General features: G+C 35.3%; 1 protein-coding gene across 1 annotated transcript in view; it reads left to right on the top strand.

Annotated features, from left to right (window-relative positions):
* The window catches only part of LOC115216328 (polycystic kidney disease protein 1-like 1), a 235,489-nt gene that overhangs the window by 69,504 nt on the left and 144,882 nt on the right, over positions 1–21,103 (top strand). The window contains exon 8 of the mRNA XM_029785550.2: positions 15,547–15,705. Within this exon, the coding sequence (XP_029641410.2) occupies positions 15,547–15,705 (159 nt within the window). The remainder of the gene's footprint in view (positions 1–15,546; positions 15,706–21,103) is intronic.

The following is a 21,103-nucleotide window of genomic DNA, read 5'->3' as shown; positions in this document are numbered from 1 at the left end:
CATTTGGATTTGGCAACCTTGGGATTGTAGATTATGGCCAGGAGCATTTGCATTTAAATTTTCCAAACCACCAATGTATATTTAGATTTGCATATTTCTAGTTATGTATTTACACACAAACCTAGCCATAAATATTACTCAAAGTGATGTTTACCTCCATAACCACTCACAGTTTCACATGCTGATGTCTCACAAGAACTCAACTGTTATTTTTTAATATTGTCTTTCAATTTGAAACACAGAAATGTAAAATTCTAAATGGCTACATCACCTGTCAGTTGTAATTTCAAATCTCTCTTTCTCTCTCTTTCTCTCTGTCTCTCTGTCTCTCTCTCTCTCTCTCTCTCTCTCTCTCTCTCTCTCTCTCTGTAGATGTGTATATGTGTGTGTCTGTCTGTCTTGTATGTATGTATGTATGTATTTATGTATACATGTAGATTTGTATGTTTTGTTTTATGTATGTCTTCTCATGAATATAGTTGCATATCTTGTCATACTCATATATACTTAAATGATAAACGTCTGGAAAGTTTTATAGACTTTTTACAGTTCCAGTGATGGCTTGGCTCTGTAATCTTGTAACCAGCTTTCTCCTTTCTGGTTTTGAAAAGCCTAGTTTCTCAAGATTGGTATTTAGGTAGTGTGTTACATATCCACCAGGCAGCTGATTTCCACCACTGTACACAGTTTCTCTTCTCTGCCCCAAATCACTATGTCCTGTATGTATGTATGTATGTATTTATGGGTGTGTGTATAATGTGCATTCCAGAAGTTTTAAGAGTTTTTCAGAAAAGACATCACCTTCAAAGTTGGGTCTTCTGACTTCAATGCACTTTTAGTGTCCCAGCCCCTTTGTGAAGGCCTCATAGAAGTCCTCTAAAGTAGTGGCATCCAGGACCTTTCTTACAGCCTTCTTCATCTTTTCCTTCAGCTTGGAGAACAGTCAAAAGTCACAGAGAGCAAGGTCTGAACTGTAGCGAGGGCAAGGATGGTTTTTATGCTCATCTTTGTCAAGTAGTTTGGTTACCAGGATGGAATTGTGGCCTGGTGCATTGTCTTTGGTGCAGGTGTTCTCCCACAAAACCTCTGCAAAGTATTCTTTGTTGACCGTCTGGGTAGGCGATTCCCCAGTGGATGGAGATGATGCCCTTGATATTGAAAAAGATCATCATGACCTTCCTGGTGGCCTTGCCTTGCCTGGCCTCTGGGGGTAATCTTTTTAATCAGTGTGTGACATTATGCTTCGTCTGCTTGACAGAGCTGAACTGTCAGACACACACTTGGGACCACACACGCACGTGTGCACACGACTGACATCATATACTAATACCAAAACATTGTCCTGTGCTAGTAAGGTTCAGCTTCTGCAGATGACTTAGCTCATACAAGTTAATCCATAAGCAGTGTGGAACATTTCGTAAGTCTCTGTAATGTTTTCACTCAGTTTAACATAAAACCTTATTGCACAGTGTGCCTGCAAACGGACTTCACATCCTAACTGCATTCTGCAGACGTGTAGGCTGTGACAAGCAGTGTTTAGCAGGGTCTGCTATAGCCATCTCCTTCAACTCGGGAAAACAAAAGTTGGTAGATCAGCATTTTGGATGATACACTTAGATTACAACAATTTAGTACTGTTATCACTGCCTCCCTAAAAAGTCTCAATATTTCTGAAATACACCTCATGTATATATATATATATATATAGATAGATGTATATATATCTGAACCATAAAAGTCAGGATATAAGAGAGACGAATATATTTCATTTCATTGATTAGATCTTTTGGATTTTAGCTGCATGGCTACTCTGCATTATACACCTCCATATTGGATGACTATGTTGTCTGATTTGTGATAGCCACACAAATCTGTGAATCCATATCTTATACTACAAATATACACACACACACACACACACACATATATATATATATTTATGTAGATTTGATGATGATGATGGTAATGGGCATATGTGTGTGTGTGTGTGTATATATATATATATATATATATACACTCATATACATATATAGCTTCATTATGATCCTCATCATTTAATGTTGTAATTTTTTTAAAGCAGATTTTCTATGGCCGATGCCCTTCCACTTGCCATCTGCACCTCCTGTTTCCAAGCAATGTAATATTTTCCTGTTGCTGGAAATATTTCTTGCAAAAGACTGGAAATTAACAACTTTGTTTCTAGAATGATGATTTCTCATTTACAACAATCACGTGATGTCTAGAAAAGCATACACACTAACACTGGACATGTAGAAACGTATACATGCAGAGAGACATGTGTTTGTGTCTATATATGTGACAGGCTTCCTTCGGTTTCCATTGCACATGTGGCAATTGTCTTTTATTATAATTCTGGTCAAATCAATGACTTCTAGTGGGATTTGTAGACAGAAACTGAAAGAATCTCATCGTGTGTGTGTGTGTGTCCCCTTGTCTTAATAGGTCATGATAGATGAGATGTAAATGACTGTCATCATCTCAGAAGCAGAGTCATTCATTTGCAATATTCTATACTCTTTACACTTTTACTCTTTTACTTGTTTCAGTCATTTGACTGTGAGCACCGCCTTTAGTCGAGCAAATCAACCCCAGGACTTTGTAAGCCTAGTATTTATTCTATCGGTCTCTTTTGCCGAACCGCTAAGTTACAGGGACATGAACACACCAACATCGGTTGTCAAGCAATGTTGGGAGGACAAACACAGACACACAAACACACACACATATATATATATATATACATATACACGACAGGCTTCTTTCAGTTTCCGTCTACCAAATCCACTCACAAGGCTTTGGTTGGCCCAAGGCTATAGTAGAAGACACTTGCCCAAAGTGCCACACAGTGGGACTGAACCCAGAACCATGTGGTTTGTAAGCAAGCTACTTACCACACAGCCACTCCTGCGCCTATGGAAACATTTCTAGATAAGTAGCAATATCACCTGCTTGGATGGAAACAGGTGAGTCTTGGCGAGAGAAGTGTAAAGGTAAGTGTTGGCATTAGGGTGTAGGGTTAGGGTATTGCTCTTTAATCTGACCCATGCAAGCTTGGAAGGGAAGATGTTTAAATGAGGATATTATGCATAGGCATGTATGCGCACACACACACACACACACATATACATACACACATTCACATGCATGCACACGCATACATACACACACACTCACACACACATGCATTATAAAGAGATGGTTAAATGGAGATTAAATTAGGGAAGCAAAAATAACTTCTTAATAAAAATTTTAACTGTCATGTCATTCATTATTAACATTAATGAAAGTTGACTCTCAAAAGTGGCAAGGGAGACAACTGTGAAAATATCTGATTAATTAAAATGACCCTTGTTGGGGATCTCTTCAATTGTAGCTATGAGACAATTCTCTCTTATTAAGCATTCAGAGGAAAGTAAAATCAGCTGATGACCCCCCCCCCCCACCTCCCCAATGCGTAAAGAGTAACTAAAAGATACAAGTTTGTCAAATGAAAATATTTCACTGGATATGTAATTTAAGAAAACTTATAAGAACGTATTCCGTAGGAAGAACATATTAAATGTTGTTATAGGCATGTTGTTATAAATGTTGTTATAGGCAGCTGTGTGGTAATAAGTTTGCTTCCCAACCACATGGTTCCAGGTTCAGTCCAACTGTGTGACACCTTGAGCATGTGTTTTCAAAGCATTCTGAGTGTATTTGGTACACAAAAGCTGAAAGAAGCCTGTTGTGTGTATATGTATAATATCTACATGTGTTTGTCTTTGTGTCTTGTTTATGTTTGTCTCCCCCCACCTCCTGCTAGATAACTGGTGTTGGTGTGCTTACATCCCCATAACTTAGCAGCTCAGCAAAAATGACTGATAGAATAAGTATCAGGCTTCAAAATAAAAGTAAGTACTGGGATCAGTTAATTCAACTAAAAATTCCTGAAGGCTGTGCTGCCCCAGCATGGCCATAGTCTGATGACTAAAACAAGTAAAAGATAAAAGATAAAATGATAAATGTAAGCTTGATGGTTTAATGTGGTGCAGTAAAAATCATTTCTTAATCAGTTACTAATCTATGTCTTTGTGTTGATTAGATGTTAGTATTTAATTAGTTGTTGATTTAGTGTAAACCATAAAAGCTGTAATTTTCTTACCATCTTTACCATTTTCCTCTCCCATTTTTTTTTTTTTTAATTAAAAGCCACAATTGAAATATAATCTTTTAATATAAATTCCTGTGAGATGTAGGTGCAGCGTATTTCGTGTCAAATCAACCGTTATTGTCCCATCTGCAACATTTTCCATTAAGGAATGAAAAAGAAAAAAAAAAGATAAAATGGAAGCAGTTAAACGAAATTCAGGCCAAAGGTTTGGGATAAAGGAATGATAGATTCTAATTATAATTCCATCAAAGGCAGGCTGGGAAATTAGGGTCAAGTAATTTAGTTTTAGTCCAGCCTTTGATGTGGGACCATAGAAACAAAGTTTGTTTTTGTATAAGAAACATCTGTTTTTTTTGAGTTAAGGACATTTTTAGGTTCCCTGCATTAAATATGTGAACACTCAACTATATTAAAACTACTTTCAGCTGAAAATTACAGCTTTCTTTTTTTATAAACCTTCCTCTAAAATCATTTAACAGTAAGGCAGTAAAAAATGTTATTCAAACAAAATTTGGGGATTTTTGAGTTGTGAAGATTTTAGGGAAAAAAGTTTTTCAAAAAATAGTTTCATAGTATATAAGATGAGATTCACATCAGTTTTTGTAAGTTGTACAAACCTATGGGTGAATTAATATATTTGTATTAATTAGATTGTGCATAGCTTTTGTTTATATGTAATTTGTATATTACTAATTAATAAACTGTGACATATTTTACTAATATATAATATTTAATACATTATCTTTATTATATTTATTTTGAAAATTTTGTGCTAATTCTGCAATTCATACTTGCAGATAACTTCAGATAAAATATATACAAGAAATACACAATGATAATTCAAACACAAAGCAAATGACTAACTGCAACAAATAGTATAGTTTGGAGTGAGTTGCCAGAATCAGAGAGACATTACACAAAATATTTTGCAGTATCTTAGATTCTTTATTTTGTGAATTCATTTTTCTGCTGAGATTAACTTTACTTTTCCATCCTTTAAACATCACCCTCCTCTTCCTCCTCCTTTAACAGCCGTCTTCCATGCTGACATGGGTTGGACTGTTTGACAAGAGCTGGTAAACCAGAGAACTGCACCTGGCTCTTTTGTCTGCGTTTGACGGTTTCTATGACTGGATACCCTTCCTAATGTCAACCACATTACAGAGTGTACTGGGTGCTTTTCATGTGCTACCAGCACCAGTGCTTTTTACATGGCATTCACACCAGCAGGGGCAGCAAGTAACTTGTGATATAACTTCCATAATCAATGCCAGTTAAGTATTGGAGTTGATATAATCAATCATACCACTTCTCCAAATTTTTGAGGCTTTATGCCTGTGTTAGAAATCATTATATTACTCTGCGTGTATGTGTGTGTATGTGTATTTTATATATTGTTATGGTGGAGTGGAATCTTGTGAAATGTTATTGCTTCATCTGATAAATAAAATCATCAATTTACCTAAAATATCTCGAATATTTTACCATAATGACTTTGATATGTACAACCTTAAAGCATTTTCACATTTCTTCTCAGTAGAAATACATTAACCATATTTCTGAATCCTCCTCCTTCTCCTCCTTTTTCTTCTTCTTTTTTCTTCTTGAAGTCATCATATCTTAAACATGCAATGATTTCTTTGGCACTTAGTTGAGTTTCGGAACAATGATGTTTCCTGTTTCTGCATTTCAGAGTAAAGAAGTTACAATTTCACACGGTCAACAGTCGAACTCTTTGTACACACAGAGTTGTTTTGTGATCTAACAGTGGCTTGGTTGGCTTTGATTGCTGGAATTGCATCAAAAAAATTCAAATTATATTCTCTCCATTATTGCTGCTTGTGCATTTGTACAGTGTGCAAAGTCTTATGTCAACATTGTCCAAACACTGCTTGCATTAAGTTCAAAAGTCACCTCATTCCATACAACCTACAAAAATCATTACATCACATCACATTATAACACAACAGTTTTATACTTAATGGCTCTGCTTTATACGATTTTGTCCTGAAAGAAATCTTAGAAATAACACTCATAGCATTCAAATGGAACAAAATCTCTGGTTGCATTTGCGCCTGACATCAGCAACAAGTGAAAGCTTCAATATTTAAGGAGTTTTGATGGATATGTGTGATTTCATCTATAATAGAAATTGGACGTGGGCGATCGTTGTAGTCTTTCTTGTCTTGAGGTTCACAGAGAAACAGCTGGGTGGATTCGCGTGAAAAATGGCACACATGTGGAGACGGGTGTATAGATTGGAACGCGGTTTATATTTTTTTCCTAGCCCCTCCATACTTACTGAGAAAATCAGTTAAAACTTTTTCTAATGGAATTCCCGTTTGTCCTGCCATTAAAACAACCAGTTGCTCACACAGCCGGTATATACCATTTCGCTAGCAACAAGGGGAGTACAGGATGACAGTCAGCCAAAACTTTCGCTATGCTCTCTCTCTTCTTTCACCTCTTTGTGGGGTTAATAATCTTAATCTTTAGTCACAGCTTCTCATTAAAACTACATAATAGGCAGAATTGTCGGTTTAAGACAGTAGGGTGTTTTGAGGGAGATTTGGCTGCTATTTCTACCAGGTCTAGCTACCATGTAGAGGTCTGAACTTAATTTTCTTTCATATATTTGCATTTCAAAAATTTAACATAATCTTTTCCATAAATCAACTATTGTAAACACACACACATGCACGCGCACGTCCATTTCATATATCTTCTTTCAATTTCTACTTTCTGCAAATAAAATTTTTATGGATACAACTGCTTACAAAAATAGGGATTAATGTATAATTTTTTTCTATGTCCATAATTAAATGAATGTTTTAATGATTAGACAGAGGTCCAATAGGATAGCTCTCAGAAACAGACTACGTACAAATTCATTCTTCCCAACTCCTGAAGCTGTTTTCTGATAGTGGTGGTGGGGGGAAATTTTCATACAGCCGGAGGCTCCAATCGAAACAGGGGACCTAAAATGATATGGTTGAGAAATGCTATTATAGATTATGCCTAACCGAAAACAATCACAGCCACATCATCCAAACAGACCGGGTGAAACCAGGCTTAGCTGCTAGTATAATATAAAGCTAAGTCTCTCAACTTAGGGGGAAATATTTAAGCATGACTTTACAATATTATATTTTACAGTTGAGACTTTAGCAGATACCCTTGTTGTACTCTTTCAGTCCAGATTAATTTGGAAAGATTGCTGTTTAATAAAGATGACTTGTAAACATTCATTTTTATCAATGTATTGACTGTGATCTTTACAAATTAGTAAATATTATAAGACAGTATTTTGGTCATGTTGAAGTATATTGTAGAAAGGCCTTTATTAAGTGGAGTAATGAAATATCAGCCTTGCATGTTTCTTCTCTTTATTTACAATCACGACATAAGTCACTTCGACTGCTTAAAACATAAAACAACACTTCTGTTGCTATTTCTTTTGTTTTCTCTCCTATTTTTTTCTCTTCTTTTCAGTGTTCAGTGTAAATTGGTTGTTTGCTTTGTATGTTTTACTAATGTTTTCTGTTTTTTCATGCTTGCATGGATCAGACTAATATGTTATTTGAAGCATTGTTTTACAACTGGGTGCTCTTCTTGGTGCCAACCATTAACTTTTTTAAAAGTTATTAACTATTTTTAAAATTAATTAGAGAATAGAGTGTTACCAACATTTGGGAAATACACTTTCATCATCATCATCATCATCATCGTTTAATGTCCGCTTTCCATGCTAGCATGGGTTGGACGGTTCAACTGGGGTCTAGGAAGCTAGAAGGCTGCACCAGGCCCAGTCTGATCTGGCAGTGTTTCTACAGCTGGATGCCCTTCCTAATGCCAACCACTCCATGAGTGTAGTGGGTGCTTTTTACGTGCCACCGTCACAGGTGCCAGACGAGGCTGGCAACGGCCACGATCGGATGGTGCTTTTTACGTGCCACCGCCACGGAGGCCAGTCAAGGCGGTGCTGGCTATGGCCACGTTCAGATGGTTCTCTTACGTGCCACCGGCACTGGTATCACAGCTACAAATTCCATTGATGTTGATTGATTACGATTTTGATTTTCACTTGCCTCAACAGGTCTTCACAAGTGGAGTTTTGTGTCCCAAGAAGGAAAGGAATGCATAAGTGGGCTGGCTACATCCCAGCTAGAGGCCACGGGATTATGGCCTCACTTTCATATCGTGTGTATTTTGTGTGTAAGTGCTTTTGTTATTCAGCTTCTCAAACACACATGTTTTAGACTAATGTGTTGAGAGGAAGTTGGTTTTAATAATGGTGTCGACTATTTTCAGTTTAGTTTCAGATTTAGAATTCTTGTAAAGTATTATTCTTCTGCATTTCGTAGTTGATCATTTTCATCTTCCATTTGCACAAATGTCTAGATGTTTACTACATGGAATATTTCTAAGAGATGAATTTTGTAACTTGTTCTTAATGTGTGCTTTCATGGTTGGTTAGTTTTGTTCCTTTTTCTCCAATGTAATCCTCATTGCATTGTGGACATGTGATGCTGTAGATGAGGTTTTTTGGTTTTGCATTTCATGTTTGCCTTCATTTTCAATTCCCCCATACTCTTGAATCTTTTAGTTGTTCCTTGTTCAGTCATTTAACATATCCTACAATGAGAGTCTCCACAGTTTGTTACTTGCATCATTTCTTTCTCAGATTTGAATCTCGCCTTTGTTAGGAGTCTCTTGAGATTTGGTGGTTGTTTTCAGCTGTTGATGATTTGTGATTTTTCAAATCATTTTTTGGGGGGAAAATAATCAACTACAAAAGGCAAAAGAAGAATACATTATAAAAATTCTAAATCTGAAACTAATCAATTATCAAAAACAACTCCTCCTAATGCATTAACCTAGAACATGTGTGTTTGAAAAGCTGGATAACAAAAGCACACACAAAATACACAGAATGCAAAAACTTCTCTAAAAGTTGGTGGCATTCAGTTCTCTAAATAATTTTTTAATAGCTTCTAAAAATATTGCTCTTTATATGTAGACATAATTATGAAGACTGGAAAGTTGCACATCATAAAATTTATTTAATTAAAATCATTTTCTTCATTTTACATTCCAGTATGTGTTTCTGCTAAATAAGTGTCTCAGGGTCCTTTGATATAATAGTTTTGTGTATTTAATTGATGTATATTAAATCAATTATTGTATAAATTCTAATCCAAAAATTAATAAGCTTATACAACTTTTTTTAAGATGTTCCCCATACAGGTGTGTGTGTCTAAGCAGTGTTTGACTGATGCCATCAATCACCTCTTTTCAGTCGGAAACATGAAAATGTTTTCTCAGTAGCCTCTACATAGTTCTGGAGGCTTCTGTTTCCATGAGCTCCTGGGATGCCCAGAGTCTCATTGGCTTCTCTAAGTATATGACTTGCAAATCCGTGATAGCAACCTCCACTGGCAAATACCTCATTCTTCACCAATTCATGCCACAACCCTCTATCAACTCTTGTTATTTGGTTCTCCTCCTCTGTTGACCCTTCCCCCATTCTTTCCTTGCAGAAGTACACAGCACTAAAATAAGTCTACTATGCTATGGGGACATAGATGAACCAGTACCAGTTGTTAAGCAGTGGTGGAACACACACAAACACACACATTATTATCATCCACATCATCATTATCATCATCATCATTGTTTAGTGTCTGCATTCCATGCTTGCATAAGTTGGACAGTTTGACCAGAGCTGGCAAGGCCAGGAACCACATCAGGCTCTATTGTCTGTTCTGCCATGTTTTCTACAATGAGATGTCCTTCTTAACATCAACCATCCACAGGGTGTACTGAGTACTTTTAATGTGGCACCAGCACCAGTGCTTTTAATGAAGCACCAGTGCAAGTGCTTTTTATGTGGTATCAATTCTGTTGTGGTGGATGGGTTTTCTTGAGTACAACAAAGTGCCAGATATCTTGCTCCTTTGCTATCTCTTTCATAAGGCTCAGTGTCTTGAGATTGGCTTTCAATAATTCATCTCATGTCCTCGTGGGTCTCCCACTTCCACAAGTTCCATCCACTTTAAGTGATTGGTACTTCAGTATGCAACTGTCTACCTCCGTACACATCACATGACCAGACCAGCAGTCTTCTCTCTTACACATTGCATCTAATTCCTCTTGTGGCCAACTTTTCTCTCAATATAGTAATGCTCTGTTGCACATGTACACTGACATTGCACATCATCCAGTAGAGCATACCAGCTTCATTCCTCTCCAGTCTTTGCATATCTTCTGCATTCAGGGCCCATGTCTCACTACCATGTAGCATTGCTGTACATATACATGCACCATAGAACCCGCCTTTCACTTGGTGTGAGAGACATTTTGTTGCTTCTAGAAGGAAAAGCTCTCTGAATTTTCTCCATCCTATTCTTATTCTAGCGATTCCACTTCCTGTATATCCTTCCCTACAGCTAATTAGGTCCCCTAGGTAGCAGGAATTATTCACTATCTCTCAAGAGCCTTCAGGGCATTTGAGAAAATTGATTCTCCAAGTATCTGTAGTTTTTGTGTGTGTGTATATATATATATATATATACATACATACACACACATACATACATACATACATACATACAAAAATACATACAACAGACTTCTTTCAATTTCCATCTGCCAAATTTATTTTCAAAGATTTGGTTGGCCCAGGACTATAATAAAAGGCACCTGTCCAAGGTATATGGAGCAGGACTGAACCTGGTACCATGTGGCTGGGAAGCAAACTTCTTACCATATAGCCACACCTGTGCCTACACACACACACACACACTTCTTATTGTCTATCTCCATATGACTCTCCCTATGGAAGGACATTGACCCCTCGAAATGTAAGGAAAGCCCTTCAACTAGAAAAACATCCAATTCAAAATATGATTTACACACAAAGCTATGGAGAGTAGTTTTTTCTTTGGTTTTTGAAATCCAGTTGATTGCCATTCATTTTAGCCATGAAGGTGGATGGGTAGAAATGATAGAAAACCAAGCAAAATTTCTATAATGTTTTACTCGAGACTTTAACATTCTTAGTTGAAAATCTTTAGGGGTTGACTCTGATTCTCATCTTTCTGGGGTTAATAAAACAAGTTCTGAGATTAACTGAAATAGCCATATCCTTCCTTTACAAATTGGTGGTTGTTTGCCAATGTTAGAAATCAATATTAGTTGAATAAACTTTATTGAATGAAGTTAATAGCAATCATTATTCTATAAATAACAACAATCATTGCTTAATTTCTTTTTTGTTTTTTTTTTGTTTTCAAGTTCAAAGTGAATACCTCAAACATGACATTGTAATTTTCATTTGTTTGTAAATATAATCTGATGATGATGAATATATAAATTATTAACAATACAAAGAGGAACCTTTGCTATGTAAACAATCCCTGCAACTGTAGGAAAGCCATTCCAGTTAATAACATTAACATGTGAAAATGGATATAAATGATAAATAATAATAAATGCCCTTGGTAACAGCGACTTTTCATTACTAAAAAATAACAATTCTGAATATGGTTAAATCACTGTTTCTGCAAGTTATTAAGCTATCTCATTATGAAGTCTGGCTTTTAAAATTGCTATGACAGACCTAGTCTGGGAGCAAGATAACATCTGAAATACATTTTTTTTTATTGGATTTTTTTTCTTTTACTGAGAATTTACTGGGCAATTGAATACACAGGAATAAACATAATAATTAATTAGACTGGAAGAAAAAACTGATTAAAATTAAATTGTATTAATATACCAATGAGAATATTATAGTATTGAAAGAAAGAAAATATAATGAATATAAAAGATGTAAAAATAATATTTATCGAAGAGATGAAATAGTGTGTATTTTGTTTCACTGTGTGTTGGCAATTGTCTGACTTTATATTTGAAGGAAAGGTCATTTTAGTTTATTGATCCTATGAGCACACACACAACCATTTCAATTTAAGTTTTAATAGAATTTAGTTGTAATAGAACAAAATGGAAATTATTTAAAACTAGAAATAGCTTAAAAAAACCTTCCTGATTTGAGATGATTTGTAATGAATGGCTTTTGTTTTTCACATTTCAAATGTTTATTTTATTCTATTAAATTGATATTATTTTTCTGTTTTATATCTCAACTAAGGATATCTTTTCTTTGAAGTTTCCCTTTGCTGTAGTTGACTTAGAAATAATCTTTATAAACCCATGATATTGATATGATGGAGGTTATAACCTGGCATACACTTATCTATGTAAATATTCCTTAAATGAAATAGTCATGATCCTATCATTAATAAATGCATCTATCCCCATCTTCACCATTTTATTACCTTTTTTATAAATTGATTTTGTTTCTTTAAGTCGATGCAGCTTGTATAGATCTGCTGTGCAGTGTCTTACTGGAAAATCCCTTCATTATCTACCAAGAAAGTTGTTCTCGTGCTAGATGCCTCTTTCTTAACCAAAGCTATTTTACTTTTGTACAGACAAATATATTCTCTTGGTCATGTTTCTTCTCTTCAGTTTTTTGTTTTCTTCCAGTCAAACCCACTTCTTTTTCTAATTAATTTATAGACCAGAAGCTTTATCTTGGGTCGAATGATTTCCTAATTTCAGGTTGGCTAGCCATGTAGAAAACACTTCCATTTAAGCGGGATTTTGTATTATTATTGTTATTATTATTATCACTATCATAATTAAAGCAGCATGTCTTTTCTATTGTTATTCTCCCTGGATGTACTCTGGTGAACTTTCTCTCTTAGTCCCAGATCACTTTGTGCCATCTCACCTGACTCACACCATCTTCATCCAAATGATGTTGTGCGCCCACAAATAATGAAGTGTCAAAATCCCGCTGGGGTCAACTTCACCTTTCATCTTTTCAGGCTCAATAAAATAGAGTACTAGTCATCTATTGGGGTTCAATATCACAGACTTGCTTCCTCTTCTCAAAATTGCAGGCCTTGTGTCAAATTTAATAAGAATTATCATTATTGCTAATGCAAGTGTTATAAAACGTTGACCCCTGACAGCTAATCTTTAGATTCTGATTTTCAGTTGTGGTTAAAATTATTTTATTTGCTAAAATAGAAAGGTATTGCAAAACTTCATTCCCTATCCTTATAGGTGTAAGGCCCTGTACCTACAGAAAAAAAAAAAACACCACAGAAGAAAAATCAATATTATTATTCTCCAAATTTTATATAACTTAAGGCAGAACAAGTGAATAATTTTGCAGTTTCTGGTTTTTTTTTTAAATATAGCCCATCTATAGTCTGCTGCCAATTTGGCTGATTATTTTGTTTCCTGTCCATCTCCCAGTCTAGCTCCCACCCCTTGCCATACTTGGTCTATCTCACCTTTTTGTCTTCTTGCCACATCTCTGCTGCCCATATTCTTCCTGTACATCTATTCATATTATTCTCACACATTTATAAAGATATTTTTATATTTCAGTCTACATTGTGTCCATATGTTTCTCTACCTTTGTTTTATTTTATTTCACATAGATCTGCTCCACACTTCTGGCCGTCTTTTCATTGACGTTTTGTTTGTTTTTACACTTTTCTGGTTTTAAGTATTGTGTACAAAAATATTCTCCTTCATCATCATCATCATCATCATCATCATCATCGTCATCATCATCACCACCACCACACCATCACCACCACCATCCTCTTTAGAGTTGTTGTGTTCCTCACATAATGTATATTTTGTTCCATGGAAACCTTAAAGAACATTCACTTATTAAATAAAAATATATTTACATCTTTTGGTGATATTCAAAGTTTGTTACCTTTGATTTATTCAAACAAGTTTGGAAAACTGATTTTAAAGAAATGCTAAGAATTCTTTGTATTATGTTAATGTTACTTTATCAAAATATTTTGTGTGTGGAAATATTATAATGTATACATATTTGAGTGAGGATGTGATTGCATTTCTGTCTTGTAAGCTAAATGGCAACCTCGCTATTATTGATGGCATGTAAAAAGCACATAGTACTCTCTGTAAAGTGGTTGGCATTAGGATAGGCATCTGGCCATAGAAACCATGCTAAAGATGACATTAGTGCTTGATGCAGCTCTGCAGCCTGCTAGTTCCTTGTCAAACCATCCAACCCATGCCAGCATGGAAAACAGACATTTGGTGATGGTCATAAATGGGAGAAAAATAGTTTTTGATGCAGGGTGAAAAGAATTTAAAAGTCAAAACGGGTTTAATTTCTGAATAATCATCAAATGGCTATTAATTGTAATATTCTGCTGATGATTAATGAAAGAAAAAGCATCTGTTTATAATCTACTGTAATGACCTTTTCTGTGAAGGAGACCCTTTTACATACCATTTCCATCCTGCTTCACCCAAACCCATGCCTAATTCGGTTTGTTTAAATAGTTATATGCTCTGTCACTCCAAAGCTGGATTTCCTATTCAAGTGGGCATTAATAAGATGGTGCACAAGGCTGTAGCCACAGTTTTCAGCTTTGGTGATATTATTAACATTTTCATCAACATCACAATCCCAACATCAATAGTTTTACAATATTCTGTGAGCTTCTCATTTAACTGTTTAACATTTATGGTTATTTTTTTCAAATTGTCTTTTATAAAAGAGTTTGTGTGTATGTGTGTGCGCGTGTGTGTGCACGTACACAAATATCCACTTTTCATTGTTAATGCAAATCAAATGAGACCATCCTTTAAGAATCTGTTCCGTAAAGTGTATTGAGACTAGTATACATGCTAGAATAACATGGATTTAAATGAAACTACAAGTGTATGTTTACAGAGCAGTCACATGGTTTCATGACCAACATGTTGCAGCAACGAATTAAACAGCTTATATTTTTGAGTGCACATATACACATGCATGCATGCACACACACACCTAATTTTAAAGGTTAGTTGAAGTGTCAGTTTATGAAATGTTGATACCTAACCATTGTATATATATATATTGTTTCTCCTGTACAGGTATTTCTTAAACAAGTGAATGTTCCAGAGAATTTGTATTTCTCTTGTCACAATTTTAGATATCAAAGAAATTTGTCAAATATTCTAATGATATATTTTTGCTTATGTTCTGTGTTGTGGGTTTTATATTTTGTGAATCAGTTGGAAAGTAGATGCATTTCAGTTGTGACATTGATCAAATGGACACTATATGACCTGTGACTGGCTGAAATTATGCTATTTGTTGAATAGCAATCAGACGAACATTTTCATTCAAATTTACTTGTTCTTCTTTGTCAATCAGATATAAACAAAAGTAAAGAGGCTAATGATTACAAATATAAATTGTATTTTCTGTGCATTTAGATTCTACTTGTAATTTCATATTGTTTTTCTCATTCTAGCTGGACACATATATTTCAGAGAAATGGATTAATTGAAGTCTCTGTACAGATTGCTGTAAATTCGTCATCAGAAATTCTTTATCTGAAGGGAGCCATCTATGTTGATGAACCTATAAAAGGTTTTAAACTTAATGGCCCGGAAGTTGTCAATCTGCTTAAGTAAGTTATGTTTTAATTCCTCCTCTTTTTAAAGTCTGGAATGATCTTCACTTTTAGTTTCACTGTTTCATTTTGACAACTCTTGACTTGTCATCCCTAACATTAACATCCACTTGGCTATGCTAGAATGGATTAAAGGGTTCTGAGAGTTTGGTTATTTATGGAAATTATAAGCTACCAGCAAAACGCCCCCTGTCCAATGGACAGTGCTGAGTTGACAAACATTTAGACCAAATTTTCTCAAAACAACTTGTCCGACCATCCCATAGGCCTCCCCTTTGAGAAACACTGATTTAACCTAAATTTGAGACACTAGCAAAAGAAGAAATAAAGATAGGCTTTTTTTCCTATTCCAAAGAAAAACGATTTTATTCACGCAAATATACAACCGAAGAGTTTAAAGTACTAGTAATGATGAAGCTTTTGACTGGGAGAACACAAACATGGTTTAAACAGTAAGCTTAGCAGGAAAGAAACGTGCCTTTAAGCAGTACAAAAACAACAAAAAATGGAAGGTGCAATTATGTACAGGTTAACAGAAGAAAAGCTGGACAAAAACGGCTTTATCGATCGCATTCTCACCTGGAATCGATTTTTGTAATTTTTTCAAGACTTATACACGCCCTGATACCGTCGGTATCTACATATCAAATTTGAGCGCAATCGGATGGAGGATGCCCGAGATCCGAGAAGACACACACACAGACAGACAGAATGGATTTTATATAAGAGATGTTTGACTACAGGATCGTCTTTTTGAGCTAAACTCTGAAAAATCATATGGAAACAGCTAGATTTCTTGCTCATATGATGAAATATAAGGATAACAACTGACTAGATGGTTTATTATATTTAATTATCCAGCCTGTTATGTCAGTCTTGAAATTCCATTCTGCTGTGGTTGATAAAACTTGTAGTTTTGGTATACTGGGGTTGAAACTGGAGTATAGTGGGTTCTATTTGCTTCAGTTGACTTAAATGGAGAAGAAATGAAAAGTAGCATGGGCAAAGGTGCTTCTCATAGAAATAGAGTGCCATAAGAAAAGGATTGTTCTATCCACATTCATTTTATACCATATTTGTGAACAATGGCATCAGTGATTCCTAGTTCATTGCTTTTCTAATGACAGCTGTGAGAAACGAGTGTAATTCAATGGATCTTTTTTGAAGAGCACTGGTTTTTCTCTGATGTTTACAGTCTCCACTGATATGCATCATAACATAACACAACACACACACACACATATTTAGTAAATATATCTACTCCCAAGCTTTTAAGCTTTATTCTAATTCACCTATTGCTCTATATCTGTCTACTGAAAGCGAATTCTATTTTCAAACTGAATTCATGGCTTGGATAACATTTAAGTGCAGATTAGTTTCCCTGAAACCATGAAATGGAAGAAATAGGGTAACAACAACATCACCACCTCTGTTCTCACATTCCAACATGTAGAGGCTGGTGTCAAAAAAAAATAACAGAGACGAGGCTGTGGTTATGTTGATGATGATCATGTTGGTAATGATTGTGTCAATGATGTGTTTGTGATAAAGGTTTTCCAATGATAATTTTGTCTCTTTCTTAGCTGAAAGAAGTTTTGCTAATAAACTGAAAATACCTTTTATAGCAGGATAATTATTCATTCAACATATTTTTACAATATCAAATATAATAGAAGGAAAGAGTTACTTGAGTTACTCTGGCTTTTCAATAACACCTAAACTGGATGATGATGAAACTGGATAAAAAGTTCTCTCTCTCTCTCTCTCTCTCTCTCTCTCTTACACACACACACACATACACAGGTATATATATATATATAAATTTTAAGGTGTTTCCATTATTTTGTCCAACCCCTGTATATATATATATATATATATACAGGGGTTGGACAAAATAATGAAAACATCTTAAAATTTCGAACAAATTTATTTTAATATGGGGTAGGAACCACCTTTGGCAGTAATTACAGCTTGAATTTTACGAGGTATGGACTCGTACAAAGTTTGAATTGTTTCCAAAGGAATTTTTGTCCATTCTTCAGCTAAAACAGTCTCCAGTTCTTGTAATGATGATGGTGGAGGATATCGACTCCTTACTTGTTTTTTCTAAAATGCACCATAAATGTTCAATAGTATTGAGATCCAGGGACTGTGGTGACCAGATAAGATGTTCAACTTCGCTAGAATGTTCCTTGTGCCATTCAGTAACAATTTTAGCTGTGTGAATTGGTGCATTATCATCCTGAAAGATTGTGTTTCCCTCTGGAAACAGTTCCACAACCATAGGATGAATTTGATGAGATAAAATGCTGACTATTAATCTGCCATGGAAGGAAACCATTGGGCCAGTGGATTTCCAAGATATATCCCACCGGATCATCACAGATCTTCCTCCATGTTTAATAGTTGGAAGAAGGCAGTCAAAGTCAACTGCTTCTTTTGACTATCTCCACACATATTCTCAGCTGGTAGTCAGAAATAAGGTAAAGATGACTCATCTGAGAAAATAACATTCTTCCACTGTTCTAGGGACCAATTCTCCACTCTAAATGCTTCGCAATGTTTGTTTTTGAAAGAAGTGGTTTTCTGATTGTTGCCCTCCTGTGAAATCTGGCTTTGTGCAGCTGTCGGCAAACTGGATTCTCAAGGTTGTCATTAAGCTCTGCAGTAATTTTGGGAGCTGTACTTTTGTGATCCTTTCTAACAATTTGCGTAAGAGTCCAACGATCCCTATCTGAAAGTTTTGGTTTTCTTCCAGAGTTTTGTCTCAACAAGGAGGTTTTTCCTCTTTCTCAAAAGCTGTCATTACTTTTGAGACAGTACTTCTTTATTTTATCAAATTGGCCATGAAGGCCTTACAGAGAAGCAATGCAGGCTGGACATATACATTAATGAGATGAAAATGACAAATGCGAATGATGTAAATGGGAAGGGTATTTGGCGCCCGCAGACTGAACACCCTTCGAAATCACAGGTTCTTTTATTAGATAAAAATAAAAAAGTCGACGAAACATCAAAAATACACTATCACTTTTCCCTTCCTCCTCCTTTCAGACCCCCAGTATTTCTTGATACACCAAACATTTCAGCTGTTTGCATTTCGCTAGTGCCTACCATATGAGCACCAACAGTTTGACCTCTTTGAAAGTTCGATAGATCTGTCATTTTAATGAATTTTAATTACCTTTTTTCTGATGATATCTGAAAAGAAACAGCAATTTTAGCAAAACATATTAAGCAACACTAATGATAAATCAAAAAACAAAAATAAACAACCTTTTGACAGTTTTATAGATATTTCAAAATTATGATGCTATGATGCTAGGTGTTTCCATTATTTTGTCCAACCCCTGTATATATATATATATAAATGTATGAAGGCACATAGCTTGGTGGTTAGGGTGTTGCACTTGTGATTGTAAGACCCTAGTTTCCATTCATAGACCAGGCAGTGAGTTGTGTTCTTGAGCCAGACACTTCATTTCACATTGTCCCACCTCACTCAAGCTGTATCTGGGAAGATAATCCCATTTGTGATCTCATTATTTATACTCTGCAGAAATCAGGTTAAGCTCTGGCATTGTGAGTCCTAGGATTCATCACAGACCTGATATAAATAAGGAGTTATCCATCTATTAATATTGTAATGCAGAATCCGTCATGTTTAGGGAAATATATCAAAGTAAGAGTGGTCATTATATTGGCTGTTGGTGAAGTTAATGATGATGATTATGGTTGATGGAAACAGAGACAGAGAGAGACTTAGAGAATGTGTTAGTGTTGGGAAGTGCTTGTTAGCCAAAAGATTTTTAAAAAATGTTAATGTATAATCACACACAACATATATACACTCTGCTTACAAACATATATGAATGTGTATATATGTGTATACCTTTATTTACTGAGAACTGTAATCTTTTGCTGTCCATCATGGTAAAACTGAAGTTTGAAGAGCATCATGTTTATGTGTTTACATACAACTGGTTGCTGTGTTTGGTTTGTCCCTGTCAAGCCTTTCCCACCCTTCCTATTAGGCAAATCTCCATCACTCTGCTGAAATAACAGAGTGTCTTCTTTTCAAAATCTGTTATCATGATCACTGGAAACTCAATGTTTTCCCATAAAATAGCAAGAACAATCTACCTTTTATCTTAATTATATACATCTAAATCCTGCAAAATTTGGAACAGTAAAAAACACTAACATTCAAATCCAGAGAAATCTGCCAGATCTGAAGAGTTGTTAATGTATAACAAATTCAACTTCAGCACCTCAGATTCGCTTTACATCCAAATAGCCATGTAGTTCCTCCACAGCTAGAAACCTGTCTAGTTCCGGTCCCTTTCTTTCATATTTTAATCCCCTCATCTTCTAGCATAAGGCCACTTCCATCTCTTCTTTAGCCCCACTTCAGTCAAAAGGATCTTAGTCTTTTGAGCTACATAGCAACCCCATTAATGTTGGTGCCATGGAGAAAGCATCCAATACACTCTGTAAAGTGGTTGGTATTAGGAAGGACATCCAATAGAACTTTCTAGGGTTTATCTTTCATTTTAGTTTTTAGTGTGTACTTAGTGGTGAGATGGAACTGTAATGCTATGTTTGGTCAGATATTTGTTTTGGAATTGTTATAAGGTTTGCCGGTGTGATTTTATAATGTCAATGTGAGGAATTGAAGCTGTTAGTAAGTGCAATTATTCCTTTTGATGGAAAGTGCATGGCATGCATTTTGTATGTCTGTCTTTGTGTGGGCTTTGTTGAAGGAGTTTGAAAATTTGTTTTGAAAAGATTTGGGTTGCATTGGAGTGAATCTCTTCAAGTTTTCTTCTCATGTACAATAATAAAGCATTCACCAATAATATGTGAAAGTCAATGTCAAGTTAATTCAAGCATCCATCTTATTCATTCTCCATCAACACTCTTCAAGTGATTAACTTTTGAAATTCACAGATTTGCTGTTACTTTTCAATAGCTTTGCTTATTCCTACATCAGATCACTCATTGAAAGTTCATTTATACACTTGGATGTATATAGGATTCAAATGGCTCATGTATTTAAGATAGAGCAGAAATTTGTTTGGCCTGTTTAGTGCATTGAGCTTAGTGAGTGCTTCTATAGAGATAGCTTGCAGTATCTTAACAAAGATGTTCTACTACTTGCAGTAGCTAATAGGATGTCTCAATATGATCCTCTTAATATCCTTTACTGTGATGTCACATATCCAAAGATAAGGTCATTAATATTTGCAATAAGCAAGGCATACTTCACTACACTTAAAACATTTATTGTAGACTTCAGGCGAGAGAATAGCAAGGCTTCTTAACATCAGTCATTGTTTTTAAATACACTTTGAAGTTCTACAAGGAGGTCATTATGTGGCTGCTTGATCTGCAA

This window comes from Octopus sinensis, linkage group LG10 (genome assembly GCF_006345805.1).
Source record: "Octopus sinensis linkage group LG10, ASM634580v1, whole genome shotgun sequence".
In the NCBI taxonomy this organism is placed as follows: Eukaryota; Metazoa; Mollusca; class Cephalopoda; order Octopoda; family Octopodidae; genus Octopus; species Octopus sinensis.
The sequence above is the reverse complement of the archived record's forward strand: the minus strand, read 5'-3'. Positions and strand labels throughout refer to the sequence as shown.